This window comes from Artemia sp. Qi Xiang Cuo, chromosome 6 (genome assembly GCF_049724085.1).
Source record: "Artemia sp. Qi Xiang Cuo chromosome 6, ASM4972408v1, whole genome shotgun sequence".
NCBI classification, from domain to species: domain Eukaryota; kingdom Metazoa; phylum Arthropoda; class Branchiopoda; order Anostraca; family Artemiidae; genus Artemia; species Artemia sp. Qi Xiang Cuo.
In genome coordinates this window covers 34,173,575-34,192,412 of record NC_142799.1, presented here as the reverse complement: position 1 = coordinate 34,192,412, position 18,838 = coordinate 34,173,575, and the positions used below count along the sequence as shown (strand labels likewise).

The 18,838-nt window shown below is 35.1% G+C and overlaps 1 protein-coding gene across 1 annotated transcript in view; it reads right to left on the bottom strand.

Moving 5' to 3' along the window:
- su(f) (cleavage stimulation factor subunit su(f)) overlaps nucleotides 1-18,838 on the bottom strand; it is a 76,617-nt gene that overhangs the window by 399 nt on the left and 57,380 nt on the right. Inside the window, exon 12 of the mRNA XM_089090679.1 lies at nucleotides 7,450-7,584. Within this exon, the coding sequence (XP_088946805.1) occupies nucleotides 7,450-7,584 (135 nt within the window). The remainder of the gene's footprint in view (nucleotides 1-7,449; nucleotides 7,585-18,838) is intronic.

Sequence of the window (18,838 nt, the reverse complement as noted above, 5' to 3'; positions counted from 1 at the left end):
TCCAATTTTTTGGCAAAGTTCCAATACGCACATTTTCATACATTATCTATTTATACAGGTCCATTTTCTTACTTCAGTAAGTTCAAAATAGGAGCAGATAATCAGCCCAAGTTATAAATTTTATTGCTTAGGCATCAAATAATGAAGAATACAGAAAATTTAAAGTAAAATCATAACTAAAAGAAAGGCATAGCATGGCAAACAACGCGACGTTAGTTCGTTATTTATAATTCTCAATCTCTGCGACATGAGGGGGCGTTTCACGGAAATGATGTTTTCTTCTGTCTTACGAATGTAAAGTACTATAAAGCTGTATCCAATACGTTTCGGTATATACCCCTCGGTCTATCGTACAAAGCACTTTATATAATAAAAAATTTCAATTTTTACTTCTCCTGAAAGTGGAAAGCATTACAACAGGGGAAGTATTAACAACATGTATGTTAGATTTCCGGGAGAAAAATTCGTCACCTGAAAGCGGTTTTGCCGAATATGTCTTTCCAAAAACGGGAGAAAAACGAGTTTGAAAATTTTGACATTTGTATCTGAGAATCAGCTATAGCTAGAGCGTTGATTTTTGTTTCAAGATTAAGAAGAAAAATCGCTTATATCCTTGTGCTTGTTTTCATTGGCCTAAGGTGAGGCTTTCCTGAGATAAAACGGAATGAATATCAGTTTCGACAAAACCATCTTAAAATTCCGGAACATAGGTAAGATATAGCAAAACGGAATTGTCTCAGCATGAATTAGAAATGAGATATTCGGCAAAACGTATTTCATCTGATACACAAATTTTTATTTTGAAAATTAACTGGACAATCAACTATTTCTCGTTTTGACTTTTGGAGCATTAGCGGCAGAATCTGCTTCGGGACACACTGTGATTTCAGCTGAAGTACTAGGTACATCATCTCTGTTACAACTTCTAATAAGACTTTTCATATATACCACATCTTCTACTGGCATGAAACTGTAAAACAATTCTACATCTTTTATTTTTGCTGCTGGCAACTCAACTACTGTACTTGAAGGTACAGTATTACAACAGGGAAAGCATTACAACAGGGGAAGTATTAACAACATGTATGTTAGATTTCCGGGAGAAAAATTCGTCACCTGAAAGCGGTTTTGCCGAATATGTCTTTCCAAAAACGGGAGAAAAACGAGTTTGAAAATTTTGACATTTGTATCTGAGAATCAGCTATAGCTAGAGCGTTGATTTTTGTTTCAAGATTAAGAAGAAAAATCGCTTATATCCTTGTGCTTGTTTTCATTGGCCTAAGGTGAGGCTTTCCTGAGATAAAACGGAATGAATATCAGTTTCGACAAAACCATCTTAAAATTCCGGAACATAGGTAAGATATAGCAAAACGGAATTGGCTCAGCATGAATTAGAAATGAGATATTCGGCAAAACGTATTTCATCTGATACACAAATTTTTATTTTGAAAATTAACTGGACAATCAACGATTTCTCGTTTTGACTTTTGGAGCATTAGCGGCAGAATCTGCTTCGGGACACACTGTGATTTCAGCTGAAGTACTAGGTACATCATCTCTGTTACAACTTCTAATAAGACTTTTCATATATACCACATCTTCTACTGGCATGAAACTGTAAAACAATTCTACATCTTTTATTTTTGCTGCTGGCAACTCAACTACTGTACTTGAAGGTACAGGAGGCAGCAACCTTTCCACAAAATTCCCTGCTGACACATTGGGGAGTGGCCTCCCTGGGCTAGCCTCTGGTGCAATCAGCGCTACAAAAGGAGTAGTATCCACAAACGAAATTTTGTAAAACACCCTTTTGCTTAGTCCTTGCTTAAACTGTAATAATTTCACCTTTGAAAATGGCACTAAGCTATACTTATAGTATTTAGATGTTTTGGCGTAATCAAAAACTTCCCCTTGGTCATTTGAATAATGACAAACGTGTCACAGGGCCGAACAATCAAAAGCTTTTTTGTCAAGTCTAGCAGCGAAAAGACTTCCATGTGCTTCAAAGACCTCTCAATGACGCTGTGAACAGCATTGTTCTCCTGAATCTTGGAGTGGCCAGGGTCAGAATACTTCATCGTTATACTCTGGATGTGTGAATGGTTCTTCAGGATGTCTTGCAAAACGTAGCTCATTATTTGATTACGATTTTGAGGTACACATGAATCTGACCATGTAATTAAATTTCCGATGTCAGGATAGGTAGTAAAAATCTTATCAAGAATAGCACAAAGACTAATGGCAATATCATTTCCACTTCTACCAGCAAGACATTCTGACCACAAACAACAATAAACTTTCTTGATTAGCTCTCATGTATGTCTGCGAAAGGTAAAAATAGCAATTAAGTTAAAGCAAGTGATCTTCCTTTTGTAAAAAAAAAAGGACGAAACATCCCCTTTTGGCAAAGAAAAACGCTTTCCATATCAAAACACAATACGCGGTCATCCAAAACCCAGTCCTTACCCCTATCTTCTTTAATTTCTAGTTTTTCCTTTCACATGTTTGCATGAGAAGTTTTGACCTCATCAGATAATTCAGTACCATTTTTTTCAGCCACCTTTTTTTCTTCACAAACGTCGCAACACTAAGTTCATCTTGTTTACTAAGATAACAAAGATCGTCTTCTGCTTATCCAAGGTCGCGTTCAGCCAATCAGCAACTTTCGGCAAAACGGACCATGCTATAATCCCGTTGCGATTTGGCAAAACCGCTTTAAAGAAATCGAAAAATATGCGACTCGGCCAAGGAAAACTGCAAAATACAGGCAAGAGACGTCTTACAGCAATGTCAATTAGACCATTCAAAAGAGAATTTTTTTTACACCCGATGGCGTTTGCAACTCGGTTTCGCCAAAAATTTTTATTTTTGGCAAAACCGCTTTCAGGCGACAAATTAACGGGAAAAAAACTAATCATTATCTAGTACAACACTGTAATAATGGTACTTGCTCTTTAACTAATTTAACCATTACAATTTTAAAAAGTTGGATTTAAATAATTTAACTAAAGAAGGGAAAAAAAATTAATTACGTAAACGTGAAGATTATTGGATCCATACCCTCGGTACTGCATATCCTTTTGGGCTGAATGATCGGGTGGCTAAATATGGAGACATGTTTAATGTTGTTGTTAATTGTATAAATGGAGTAATGGATCATTCTTCTTTTAGTCATCCCATTAAACGTAAAAATCGATCAAGGGGGCATAGGAAAAATAATAGAAAAAAGAATATAGATTTAAATATTTATTTGAGGGATATTTATCTGCTTTTTGAGTCTAATAGTATGGCTAGTATAATAAAATATTTAAATAAGCTATCAAAAATAATTTAATAAAATTATTTTGGATTATAAATAATAATACGCAATGAAGTTCAAAAACTAAACTAATTTATGATACGGTGTGTATTTTAGCTAAAACCAAATATATTTCAAATATAAAAGTCTGACAAGACTGTTAATAAGGGGAAGAGATTATATTTATCTAAAAATTTTAGAAGTAAACAAATGGAGGATACAAATTTTTCTGGAATTTTAAACCAGCGTGATGTGAAACAGGCCCTTCCTAGTAATTTAAATTATAAGAATAATCCGATTATAACATTTAAGTTCTCAAAAACGATTGGACAGATGATTTTTAATTATAATTTAATACTTAAGAATTTTTGACATGGATAGTAATTGGAAACCTGTTTGTAAAACTGAGCACTTTTTATCATTTGTAAATCCAATTTGCAAACATAATATAACAAGTGATTTAGCAAAAATAACACAAATGGTTCTGCAGAGTATAATCCAAATGGGGGTTGAATTCCATCTTTCTAATCATCTAAAACCTCTAATGTGCTTAGTGGATTAAATAATGATTTATATTTATTTAGTGGTAAGTGGTGCAAAAAAGAGAAAATTAATAAAAATAGTTTTCAGAATTGGAAAAATCTAATTATTAATAGGGTTAGAAATGAGATATATAATAATACAAGTAATCGTAATAATGAGGTAATTTTCTATACCGCTAAGATAAAACAAGCGATTGCTAATATAAAGAATGATTTTGTAATTGTACCTATTGATATAGCTAATTATAATTTTGCAATAATCTGTCAGAATCTATATTGTGATGTTTTATCAAAGGATCTAAGTTCAATGAATACATACGAAAAGGTTGAAGATGTTAATAATAGTTTAATGAAAGAATAGAAGATATACTTTTTAAATAATGTTAATGATAATGATAAAAATTTAACTATTTTATATTGGACGGCCAAATTTCATAAGAATCCCCCGAAACCACGCTTTATTGCTGGTGCAGCCAGATGCCCTACCAGATAAACGACTGACCTGTGGTGTATTTCAGGGAAAATTAAAAATAAATTTAAGGCATATTGCTAGAGAATTAAAAAAAATTTCTAATTTTAATCCAAATTGGAGCGTTAATAATTCATTGCAAGTAATAGATTCTCTGGCTTTAGTGTCAGCCAAAAGAGTGGACTCAGTTGATTTCACTACATTATATACAAATCTACCAATTAATTTAGTGTTTGTAAATTTAAAAAAGATTATTAAGAGATTTTCTTTTGTCTAATTTGGTTTTTCTAAAATTGATACTTAAAATAAGAAGGCTAGATGGACTAATTTCTTTAATAGTACTATTAAAGATGTTATATGTTAAGATGTTATAGCTAGATATGATTTACGTTTTACTAGAATTTTATTCTTTTTAATACTTTTATAAAATTTAATGGTAATCTGTATAAGCAAAGTATTGGAATTCCACCCAAGTAATATAAAATATTTGCTTTCACATAATAAAAGATATTTAGATGACCTTCTGGTGATAAATTGTGCAGAGCTCTTATAGATTTCAAATAAGATATACCCATCAGAGTTAAATGAGGAACCCAGCAATGGTAAAGGCAATAATGACCATTTTCTAGATTTAGATATTAATGTTTCACATTATAATAAATTTATTTTTAAAATATATAATAAAACTGATGATTTTAATTTTGAAATAGTTAATTTCCCATTCCTTACAAGTAATATACATTCAAAGATTGCTTGGCATTTTAAAAAAGTTACTTTTCAATATAATGAACTTTTAACTAAGCATAATACAAATTATCAAGATATTTTGATGTAACTTGTTGGATGTATTTTTTCTCTTCCCTATATTTTCTGAATTTAGAGTTTGTTTCGACACAAGCAGGTGCTTAGTTACAAAGGATAGGTTGAAATAAGTTCTTAGAACTTTTTGCATGAAAGTGAATGGGTATTTGTTGACAGTCGTTGTTATGCAAGTATGGGAGGTAAGCTGGCCGAAGTGTTATTCTTTCAGATTTGGGTAGTTTTTATTTTGAATCAGTTCTAGGTGAGTGGTGGTGAATGAAGCTTTGCAAATTTTTTGTGGGTATTTTTATATTTTGGGTATTGTATTCCTTGTAGATATTCCACAGATAACACTACATAAGGGGATGTCATATGGCTCTATGGCAGGCGCGCTCATTTGCCTAGGTCAGGAAATTTAAGCGCCGAAACCGGTATTGGCAAGTGAGTTTTCCTCTGAGGAGCCCTTATCTTTGGTGATTACTTGGGGAATATTAAATTTTGTAGACTTAAGGTGTAGCTTGGTTTTGGGACAATGACTTACATTTATTAATGTTGAACTTGCTCAATTTTGGACATCATTTTTTGACTATTGGTTTGTACTTACTGTTTTGTCCTAGGTGATTGGATGGATGAGTAAGGTAAGGATGACTAAATTAGGATTACTAATTTTCTTTTTGACCAAGTAATTACCTGTAAACATACTATATGATTGGTCGATTACTTCTTATCCCTTATCATTATCATCTAGATATGCCTACAGACAGATAAATTTTAGGCTCCGCATCGAAAAGCCTTTATCAACGGGGAAAAAGGTAAAAAATATAAGAAGAAAAAATTAGCTTAAACAAACTATAATATAAAAAAAAAAATAAGAAAAGCACAAAATACTACTAATAATAGTAACAACTCACTGTAGCACCTAGCAACACGTTACCGACAAACAAAACGATACAGAAGAAAAGAAGGGAAAAAAAAAAAAAAAATCAAGATAACCTAGAATTATAGAAGAAGAAGGAAAAGACCAAAAAAACCGCTACGGATCATTACCATTTGTTCTTTTTTTATTGCAGAAATTAAAGAAAGAATAAACAAAAATATAATTTGTATTATTATTTACCTAAAAAAAAGTGCTTAAAGGTTTTTTTTTTCGTTTAAAGTTAACTATAATATTGAAATTTTTGGTCGTTTTTAATACTTTCATTTCATATTAAATATAAATCTTTATCCAGCATCAAAGCCATTTTCTGCTTCGTTTTCTATTTAAACCTTTTCTGAGAAAAGTTCTGAGCAATAACGAGAAACGCCTTCCACTATTGCTTGGGCATAATTTTCTTAAATAACAAAAAAGAAACATTAGTTTTGTGCTAAAATGTGCGTTTATTTGGGTGTCTTAACATTCCTCTTTACCCTTCAAACATATTTCCAAAAAAATTAAGTTCTATTATAGCAGCTGTTGATTGACAATTCAAAATTTTTCTTAGTAGAAATCTGAGAAATTACATAAATGCAAAAGATCTCTATTTTTCTCAGATATATAAATTCAGAGTCCATTACAGATGAATCCTTTTGCAGGCATCAATCGATTACCTTTTCAGTCGCTAATGTCAGAATGTAAAAATAGTGACAGGTCAATTCAAATGGGTTAGAGATGTTATACACAAGTTAGAGATGATATACACAAAGACGACCTTACACCTAAAATGGCTTTACAAGGCCGCCCACAAGGAAGAAACAAAAGGAAAGCCACAGATCAATCACACGAGACAATAAGAATGACCTAAAATACTTTTGGGAGAGGGTGACCTCTGTGGCTCTAAAGAAGGCAAAGCAGACTTGTTTGAGTGTCCACAGGTACATAAACTTCCATCTTAACATTAGATTTTGGAATTATATTTTTAACTTGGCAAGAGGAACTACTAATCATTTATAATATTTTTCTTTCATTCTACTTCTATCATTTTTTTTATTTAATTGTTTTTTTAATTTCTTTGTTGTTTCAGTTTTATTTTTATGACCTCCTTCGGTTTGTTTTCTACCCAATGTCTGACAGAGACTGTTCGACGACTAGGAAAAAACCGTGGCATTTACCCTTTTGTGACGAACAGAGAATAAATAATTGCCATCACCCTGTGGTACAAAATCCAAAGTTCCTTGACAGTCCCCCCCACCTTTCCTGTAAAAAAAAAAAAATTCTTGGAAGCTTTAACAAAGCCCCACAGCCTTAAACCAACACGGAACAGACTTGTAAAAAATATGTATAATATTCGACATGCTGAAAACGAGCTGGTAATGCTACATTAAAATAGAATAGCATACATATACAAAGAAATCATACTCACATTCTTCAGAAATTGTCATATTAATTATGGTGTCCATGAGTCTGTCAACAATAGCAAATGGGCCATGGAATGAATCCGGCGGTGGTAAGAGTAACAAAGTCTGCTGTACTGCAGCCGGGTAAGGAAAAGCCCCACCTATAAGAAAAAAAGTTTTTTTTTAAGAAAATTTTATCAAAGAAAGAATACAAAAACAATTTTTTTGTAATATTGTATCAAAAACACTTCATTAAATCAACAAACTAAATGACTGGCCTTTAATTCTATCTCAACATTCAACCACTAAGATTGAAAACGCAAAAAAAACATAATGTTATTAAATACAGAAAAAAACACACTTCTTAGTCCATACGAACCTAAGTTTCATTGAAATAGCCATTGACTTAATCATTCTGATCAAAGTACTAACAAAATACCTTATTTTTAGATAACTATCCCCATTTTGTAAATCAGGTACAGTTTTCTAGTTGCATTAGGCTCCTCATTTAGTGATTAATCTTTGGTCTTTTTCAAAAATACTCTATGTATAAACTCTTATTTAATTCTACAGAATGAGGAGTGTAAAAAGGAGGATGCTTCTCCATCTTATTCAAGCTGCCTTAGTAAAGAACGATGTCGGCACAATGTATTATTTATTTATTTTTGTTCTAGACCAGGGAACTTCGTATCGAAGGAGTTGTCGTAAAAACTTCGAAAGGGGCTCATCCGATTGGACATTGGAGTGGCTTGTGCCCTTTTTAATAGTCGAAAGTGATTGAAAGGCAATTACCACCCCTTCCACGCCCATCATTTCCCCAAATACATCCAATCAACATTTTGAGATAGCCATTTTGTTCAGCACAGTAGATTTCAAGATAGAGATTATGTTTTTGAGGAGGGCACTCCCCTACAGCCCTCAGGACAAGGGTTGTAAGTTACGCCCTGGGGGCATATAAGGTTTTGGTAGAAATCCTTGTCGTAGAAACTTCAAAAAGGGCTCATTCATTTGGGAATTAAAAGAGCTAGTGCGCAGTTTAAAAGTCTAAAGTGATCAGAGGGCAACTAACCCCTCTCTCACGCCCACCTTTTACCCCCCCCCCCGTACAGCCCTCAGGGTAAGGGTTGTAAGCTATGACCTGGGGCATATAATGTCTTATATAAAGCGTTGTCGTAGAAACTTCAAAAAGAGCTCATTCGATTGGAAATTGAAATTGCTAGTGCTCTTTTTAATAGTCTAAAGCGTTTGGAAGACAACTAACACTCCTTCCACGCCCACTATTTATCCAAACACATCCAATCAAAATTTTGAGATAGCCATTTTGTTCAAAGTAGTTGAAAGGTCCGGAAATTATATCTTTGAGGATGACACTCCCCCACAGTCCTCTGGGCAAGGGTTCTAACATATGCCCTGGGGGCATATAAGGTTTTTATTGAAAGCTTTGTCGTAGAAACTTGAAAAAGGGCTCATTTGATTGGAAATTCAAAGGGCTGGTGCCTTTTTTAATAGTCGAAAGTGATTGGAGGGCAACTAACCCCCTCTCACGCCGACCTTTTCCCCAAACACATCCAATAATTTTTTTTAGATACCCATTATGTTCAGCGTAGTTAAAAGTTTTGGAAATTAGGTCTTTGAGGATGATAACCCCCTCAGAGCCCTCAGGGCAAGGGTTGTAAGTTATGCCCTGGTGTCATACAAGGTTTTTATAGATAGTGATGTAAAAACTTCAAAAAGGGCTCACTCGATTGGAAATTGAAAGGGCTAGTGCCATTTTTAATAGTCAAAAGTGATTGGAGGGCAACTAACCCCCCTCCCACGCCCAAATCCAATCACAATTTTTAGATATCCATTTTGTTCAACGTAGTTAAATCTTGTGAAAAAGTCTTTGAGAATGATAACCCCCTTGGAACCCTCAGGGCCAGGGTTGTAAGTTATGCCCTGGGGGCATATACGGTTTTTATAGACAGTGATATTGTAAAAACTTCAAAAAGGGCCCATTCGATCAGAAATAGAAAGGGCTAGTACCCTATTTAATAGTCGAAAGTGATGGAAGGGCAACAAACCCCCTTCTCACGCCCACCATTTCCCCAAACCCATCCAATCAAAATTTTGAGATATCAATTTCAGTTTTGGAAATTAGCTCTTGGAGGATGGTACCCCCCCCCCTCACAGCCCTCTGGTTAAGGGTTTTAAGTTATGCCCTGGGGGCACAAGATTTATAGAAAGTTGTCGTAGAAACTTCAAAAAGGGCTCATTCGATTGGAAATTTTATAGTAAAAAATTTCGATTTCATAGTCAAAAGTGATTGGAAGAAAACTAATACCCCTCCCACGCCCACCATTTCCCCAAAGACATACAATAAAAACTTTTAGATAACAATTTCGTTCAACGTAGTTGAAAAGTGCGGAAATTATGTCTTTGTGTATGACACACAGCCCTCAGCGCAAGGGTTGTAAATTATGCCCTGGGGGCATATAAGGTTTTATAGAAAGCATTGTCGTAGAAACTTCAAAAAGGATTCGTTCGTTTGGAAATTGAAAGCGCTAGTGCTCTATTTAATATTCGAAAGTGATTGGAAAGCAACTAACGCCCCTCTCACGCCCACCATTTCCACAAACACATCCAATCAAAATTTTGAGATAGAAATTTTGTTCAACGTAGTTGAAAGCTCTGGGAATTAGATCTTTGCCACCGTTGTCGTAGAAACTTCAAAAAGGATTCATTTCCCCAAACATTTACACATCATTTCCCCAAACATTTCCGATCAACATTTTGATATAGCCATTTTGTTCAACATAGTTGAAAGGTCTGGAAATTATGTCTCTGAGGGTGACAACCCTCCCCCAATAGCCCTCATGAAAAAGGTCGTAAATTATGCCCTTGGGGCATGTAACGTTCTTATAGAAAGTTTTGTCGTAGAAGCTTCAAAAAGGGCTCATTCGACTGGAAACTGAGAGGACTAGTCGAAAGTCCTCTTTTTTTTTTAGTCGAAAGTGATCAGAGGGCAAATATCATTTCTCCACGCCTATCATTTCTCCAAACGCTTCCAATCAAAATTTTGATATAGCCATTTTGTTAAACCAATCAGAAAGGTCTGGAAATAATGTCTTTGAGGATAACAAATCCCCCCAGCCCTCAGGGTAAGGGTTTTAAGTTATGCCCTGGAGACATATACAGTTTTTATAGAAAGAGTGTGGTCATATAAACTACAAAGGCGGCTCATTGGATTGGTAATCAGACACTTTAGTGCTCTTTTTTAGAGTAATCAGAGGGCAGCTACCCTCTCCCCCCATTTTGTCCCGAAATGCGTCTAATAGAAATTTTGAGATATCCCTTCGATTCAAAATTATTTGAAAAAAACTACGTTTTCTAAAGAGTTAAAGAGGCTGAGTCACAAGTTCGAACCTTAAAATGTACAGGGATTAGGAGGTACAGTTGGGGGGCTGCCGCCCCCCAGACCCCCGCTTCCGTATATGAAAAGGGCTGTGCCCTCCTCAACGCCTCGCTCTGTGCGTTAAAGTTTTTATTGTTTAAAAAAAGAGTTGTGAGAAAGTCAAACTTTAGCGTAAAGAGCGAGGCGTTGAGGAGGGCACAGCCCCTTTTCATATACGGAAGCAGGGGTTTGGGGGGCGGCAGCCCCCCCACTGTTCCCTCTAATCCCTGTACGTATTAAGGTTCGAACTTGTGACTCAGCCTCTTTAACTCTTTAGAAAACGTATTATTTTCCAAATAATTTCTGCACATTTTTGTACAGTTCATTATTTATTGTTGCTTGACTAACTGTTAGCTGATTGTTTCAGGAGTTAAAGTTGGGGGCTGCCGCCCCCCCCCCCCCAAACCCCCCGCTTTTCAAGATTCTTGTGTTAAGGCTTTTAATTCCTGAATACTCAAATCAAAAACACAGTAAGATTTTCTTTTATCAACTTTTCTCCGAGCATGCGGGTATACGGCATGTTATCAAAGCAGTGGAGACTCACCTGTAAACGAAAAAAAATTAAGCAACAATCCTAAAATGCTTTATTTTTATACCATTAAAACCTTTTTTAATTTTCATCAGACGAGACGTAAGGTTTTATCGACTTACTTAATTAAAATCTCTTGACATTCATCAGTGAATGACGTAGTTCCGAGACGAATGCCGATGCAAGCTCTTGGTGGCATTCGTCTAACATGGGCTTATATGGGAAAAAACGAGGTTTTTCGTAAATGTAAATTCGGGGGGTTATTTTTCGGTCTGAAAATATCAAAAGGCCCTAACAGGTCAAATTCCGGTTCGAATGAGTCCTCATTCACCCGGATCCGTTGCCAACTGTGGCCTGTAGGCGTGGCTAACAAAACAATTTTTTGATGAACATTAAGTGGCTATATTTGGTTTTTGGAAAACAGGGAAGGAGTGATCGGATTGAGCTGAAATTTTGAGGATAAGCTCCCAGGCCCTAGGAAAGCTTATCCTCTAAATTTCAGCCCAATCAGACAACGTTAAAGGGGGCTGTGGTGGGAGGGTCGAAACTTCCGGCCCACTTTCCCCCATGAGGATAAAGTCGGAGGGGGTGAAATTTTGCATGTTTCTTAGTTTGAGCTTAGGCTACAAAATGCGATCACCGCCGTCTCTCTGCGACCGCTAGGACCGGAAATCGCTTAAAATTGTGGTGCGTCGCCTCTTTAAAGAGGTAAAAGTGTGCCTCCTTGATAGTCTAAATATCATATAACAAGCCTTTTGGGGCTGAAACAGACCCCAGATATTAGGGGCAACGGTTGTAAGTAATGCCCAGGGGCTATTTAAGGTGTGTATGGGAGGGACGGTTGTTTAACTTTAGAAGAGGCTCAGTCTTTCTCTCTGAAAAAGACTATGTCAATATAAACAAACAGAAATTAATAAAAAAAACTTTTCGCACAATATAAGTTTTTCAAAAAAAGTAAAGAACTCCATTAAACTAAAAATGAAAAAATATATAATCAAATACACTATCAAGAACACAACTACCATAAATCAGTATCAATAAATAAATGAAGCCCAAAACTAACTAAAATTAAAATAAGTCAAACTTAAAACGAGCAGAAATTAATCTGAGTAGGGTTCGAAACCCTATGCTTTCTAAAAGCCAGAATATAATTTGTACTTTACTGAAAAAAAATCTTTTAAATGTTTTTACTTTTATAACTTTAAGATATCAAAAATTAATTTAGATTTTAAGGAATAAAAATCAGCATATGTATATTAAACTTGCAATGCACATTTTTTTCATTTAATTTTTTTTTATGGAGGGCATTTAGCGCCACCCCCCCCCCGACAACCCTTCTTTTCACCAAACGCATCTGATTGAAATTATGAGATGGCGATTTTGATCAAAATAGTCCAAAGAACATATAATAATGTCTCTAGGGTTGATAAAACGCCCTTTAAATTATGCCCTGGGGGCATATAAGGGGGCATATAAGGGGCAAGAATGGTTGGTCGTATTAAATAGAGATGGATTTCCTTTGATTTTAAATCGGAAGTTATAGAGCCTTTTTCAGGGTCAGTGATTTGAGACCCCCCCCCCCCCCCCGACGATTATTTTCCATTAGAAACATCCCAACAAAGTTTTGAGACATCATTTTTTCAGCATTGTTGAAAGTTTCAGTGATTATGCGTTTGCTGATGTCAACTCCCCCCCCCCATCCCCGACTCCTCAGGGCAAGGGCTGCAAGTTATGCAATTTTTTCATTGTTTACATATAGTATATGTTATTGAGAAAGGTGTGCATGTTTGACTTCTACTTTCCCGAAATACACATGGCATTAAGATGAATCTTTCAGGGAATATTGAGGGGAGTGTTGAACTAAATCATAACATGTTATGAGAGCAGTGTTAGGGGCAATACTCCGGAACTTACAGCCTGAGGCACTAAAGAATATACCCTAAAAACCTCATTATTGTATTAAAGATGAAACATATAGGACAATATTCAAACAGAACAAAATTAGGGCAATGACCTACATACATAAGCATAGTACAAGAGATATATCCTTAGTAAATTGGACACATTTAATAATACGAACAGAATTTTAATTAATCAAAATCGAGAATTCTGCTACCCCTTTTTTTCATATGAAAAAAAAGAAACGGTTTACTTTACGCTTGGGTAAAGTAAACCGGTGAACTTATGTCCCCAAATGAATCAGTTTTTATGGCACTTTTTTAAAGGGAACTTATTATCATCGATATCCCACCTCCAAGGGGCCCCCAATACCACTCCCCCAACTTTTTGCCCATAGGCATAGTGTAATCACTAGGATTATCATATTCATGGGAATGATTGCTGATATCAACACTTCTTTTAGAGGGAACTTATGATCCTTCATGTCCAACCTCAAAGGAACCCAATGCCCACCACCCCAACCCCTTCCTTCTTAAACTTAGTTTTTTCTTTTACTTTGAATTTTTTCTTTAAATTGGAAATTTACCAGCTTTTTTGCAATTTACAGAAGTTTGATTTACTTAAATCAACTTTTGGTTACAGATTTCAGAAATAAGAACACGCACGTTACTCATTCAATAGATTGTTAAAATGGTAAAAATTTCACAATTAAATCGAGGATCTGTCTTGCAAGTGGCCTGTTTTAGGGAAATGTTTGTTGTTGCAAGATAGAGACAAGCTTGAATTACGGAATGTACCCAGAGAAACCTTCTTGGAATTTGATAATTAAAGAAATTTTTAACGGATTCATTTTAGAATTGAGCATGCATAATATGATAGTAATGAGATTGACATAAATAATCTGAAAGGATTTCTGTGTAATAGTTCTATCAAGTGAATATATGTGGCAGATTGACGTAGGATAAATTAAATAAATAAAAAAAACAAGTTTTTTTATCTGAAAGTAAGGAACGACGTAAAACTTAAAACGAACAGAAATTATTCCGTATATGAAAGGGGCTGTCCCCTCCTCAACGCCTCGCTCTTTACGCTAAAGTTTTTTATTTTTTAAAAAAAATAGATTTGTGAGAAAGTCAAACTTTAGCGTAAAGAGCGAGACGTTGAGGAGGGGACAGCCCCTTTCATAATACGGAATAATTTCTGTTCGTTTTAAGTTTTACGTCGTTCCTTACTTTCAGTTAAAAAAAACTTGTTTTTTTTCAATTAACTTTTGAACGTTTTTGAATTAATGCAGGTTTTGATATTGGCTCACCGTACATGAATAATTATAACAAAATTTGCATATTAATTTTACTTTTATTTGGTTAAATGGCTTTCTCGAAACTTGTTTAATTTTGTTTTCGAACGTTTTTATTAGCAATAAATATACGTAACTTACGAATTAATTGACGTTACAAATTTCTATATTTATTTATATTTAATACGTATATTAGAGGTTCCGCCCCCTAGTCAGTAACTTGCTCTTTAAGCTAAATTTCGAATTGTTTTCTAGTTCTTTAAAAATCACCCCTTAATCACAAAGGCATTTAATTAGAATAAATAGCTCTTATGAAAGTACTAAAAAGTCTTTGGCTTAAAGAGCGAGGTATTGACTAGGGGGTGAACGCAATCATACACGTAATATTTTCTGTTCGTTTTAAGTTTTGCTGTTGCTCCTTACTTTCAGTTGAAAAACTTTTTTTTAATTTAATTTCTGATCTTTTTCTCTAATAATGATGGGAAATCCGGCGCCCCCTTCATAGCAATGCCCCTTCCCCCATAAAAACTTCCTTCATGAAAAGATCCTCCCATATAACCCCTGACCCCCCCCCTCCACCTAAGAGAAAAAATCCCCCCTGAAAACGTCTGTATACTTCCCAATAACCAATACTATATGTTAACATTGGGTAAAGTTCATAACTTTCAGGCCTCCCCCCGGGGACTTCGGCGGATTAATTCATCCTAAAAGACATAGTTATCATATTTTCGACCATGCTGAACAAAATGGCCATCCCTAAATTTTGATCGGGTGACTTTGGGAAAAAAAAGAGCGTGGGAGGGGGCCTTGTTACCCTCCATTTTTTTTGGTCACTTTAAAAGGGCACTAGAAATTTTAATTTCTGCTCGAATGAGCCCTCTCAAGAAATTCTAGGATCACTGGGTCAATACGATCAACACTGGAAAAAAAAAACAAATAAACACGCATCCGGGATGTTTCTCCTAGCAAAAAATGCAAAATTCCACATTTTTTAGATAGGAGCTTGAAACCTCTACAGTAGGGTTCTCTTATATGTTGGATATGATTGTGTGATTTTTATTAAGGTTCTATAATCTTAGGGGGTCTTTCTCCCTTTTTTCTAAAATCAGCCAAATTTTCTCAGGCGCGTAACTTTTGATTAGTAAGACTAAACTTGATGAAACTTATATATTTGAAATTAGCATTAAAATCTGATTCTTTTGATGCATCTATTGGTATCAAAATTCCGTTCTTTAGAGTTTCGGTTACCATTAAGCCAGGTCGCTCCTTACTTACAGTTCGTTACCACAAACTGTTTGATAGGTTATGAAATAAGCGACTGAATGTTCCACTATAATGATCTAGTGCTTGACTAATATCTTTTTTTTCTTTTGGCAATTTACGGAAGTTTGCTTTACTTAAATCAGCTTTGGGTTACAGATTTCAGAAATAAAAAAACACATGTTACTCTTTCAATAGATTGTTAATTGGTAAAAAATTTCAGACTTAAACAAGCTTGAATCACAGAATGTACCCTGGGAAACCGTCATTGATCTTGATAATTGAAGAGATTTTCAACGGTTTCATATTAAAATAGAGCATAGCATGATAGTAATGAGATTGATATAGACAATTTGAAATTATTTCTCCGTAATAGTTCTTTCAGGTATGTTGAATATATGTGGAATGTTGACGTACAAATAGGTTGTTAAACTAGTGACTGATTGTTCCACTATTATGATCCAGTGCTTAACTATTTTTTTTTTCAGTAGCTTTCGGAAGTTTGCTTTACTTAAATTAGCTTTGGGTTATAGATTTCAGAAATAAGAACTCACATGCTACTCATTCAATAGATTGTTAAATCGGTAAAAATTTCAGATTTAAACCAAGGACTTGTCTTGCAAGTGGACTGTTTTGGGGAAATGTTTGTTGTTACATGGTAAAAATAGGCTTGAACCATATGAAGGAACATATGAAGTGGGAACCTATCAAGATTCAGTCAGACACAGACAATACTACCAGCTCACAAGTTGTATACTAGAGTCTGAAATAGGTGAATTAAGATTTTACCGAAGTCCGAGAGAGATGAACCGAATTCTTTTTAGTGTTAAAGACATATGAAGTGGGTGGGATTTTATCAAGATTCAGTCAGACACAAACACTACTACTAGCTCACAAGTGGTATACTAGAGTCTCAAATAGGTGAATTAGGTTTTTATCAAAGTCTGAGAGAGATGAAAGTGGGAATTGATCAGGATTCAGTCAGACACAGACACTACTACCGGCTCATAAGTGGTATACTAAAGTCTGCAATATGCCAATTTGGTTTTTACCAGAGTCTTAGAGAGATGAATCGGATTCTTTATAGAGTTAGAGACATATTAAGTGGGAATTTATCGAGATTCAGACAGACACAGACAGTAATACCAGCTCAAACTAGTATACTAGAGTCTGAAATAGGTGAATATATTAGTCTGAAATAGGTGAATTAGGTTTTTTACCAAAGTCTGAGAGAAATGAATCGGATTCTTTTTAGATTCTTTTTAGAGACATATGAAGTGGGGATTTATCGAGATTCATTCACACATAGACCCTACTACCAGCTCACAAGTGGTATACTAGAGTCTGAAATAGGTGAATTAGGTTTTTAGCAAAGTCTGAGATCGATGAAACTGATTCTTTTTAGAGTTAGAGACATATGAAGTGGGAATTTATCAAGATTCAGCCAGACATAGAACCTACTACCAGCTCATAAGTGGTATACTAAAGTCTGAATTAGGTGAAATAGGTTTTTACCAAAGTCTGAGAGTGATGAACCGGATTCTTTTTAGAGTTATACTCATATAAAGTAGGAGTTTATCAAGATTCAGCCAGACACAAACACTACTTCCAGCTCCAGCAGTGAATTAAGATTTTACCAAAGTCCGAGAGAGATGAACCGAATTCTTTTTAGAGTTAGAGACATATGAAGTGGGTGGGAATTTATCAAGACTCAATCAGACACAAACAATACTACTACCTCACAAGTGGTATACTAGAGTCTCAAATAGGTGAATTTGGTTTTTATCAAAGTCTGAGAGAGATGAAAGTGGGAATTGATCAGGATTCAGTCAGACACAGACACTACTACCGGCTCATAAGTGGTATACTAAAGTCTGCAATATGCCAATTTGGTTTTTACCAGAGTCTTAGAGAGATGAATCGGATTCTTTATAGAGTTAGAGACATATGAAGTGGGAATTTATCGAAATTCAGACAGACACAGACAGTAATACCAGCTCAAACTAGTATACTAGAGTCTGAAATAGGTGAATATATTAGTCTGAAATAGGTGAATTAGGTTTTTTACCAAAGTCTGAGAGAAATGAATCGGATTCTTTTTAGATTCTTTTTAGAGACATATGAAGTGGGGATTTATCGAGATTCATTCACACATAGACCCTACTACCAGCTCACAAGTGGTATACAAGAGTCTGAAATAGGTGAATTAGATTTTTACCAAAGTCTGAGATATGAATCAGATTCTTTTTAGAGTTAGAGACATATGAAGTGGGAATTTATCAAGATTCAGCCAGACATAGAACCTACTACCAGCTCACAAGTGGTACACTAAAGTCTGAATTAGGTGAAATAGGTTTTTACCAAAGTCTGAGAGTGATGAACCGGATTCTTTTTAGAGTTATACTCATATAAAGTAGGGGTTTATCAAGATTCAGCCAGACACAAACACTACTTCCAGCTCACAACTGGTATACTAGAGTTTGAAATAGGTGAATTAAGTTTTTACCAGAGTCTGAGAGAGATGAATTGATTCCAGTCAGTAATAGAAACACATAAAGTGAGATTTTAAAGCGTATCAATCAAATAGACGCGCTACTACCAGAAGAAAAGGGGTAAAGAAACATCTAAAACAGGTAAATTAGGTTTATACCAAAGTCTGAGAGAGACGAAACGGATTATATTTAGAGTTAGAGACATATGAAGTGAGATTTTATCAAGATTCAGTCAGATACAGACACTAATACCAGTTCACAAGTTGTATAATAGAGTCTGTGAGAGAAGAATCAGATTCCTTTTGGAGTTCGAGGCATATAAGTGGGAATCCATCAAGATACAGTCAGACACAAACATTACTACCAACTCACAAGTAGTATGCTAGAGTCAGAAATAGGTGAATTAGGTTTTTACCCAAGTCTCAGAGAGATGAGTCGGATTCTCTTTAGAGTTATAGACATATGAAGTGGGAATTTCATACGTCTGATGAAAAAATCCGATGTT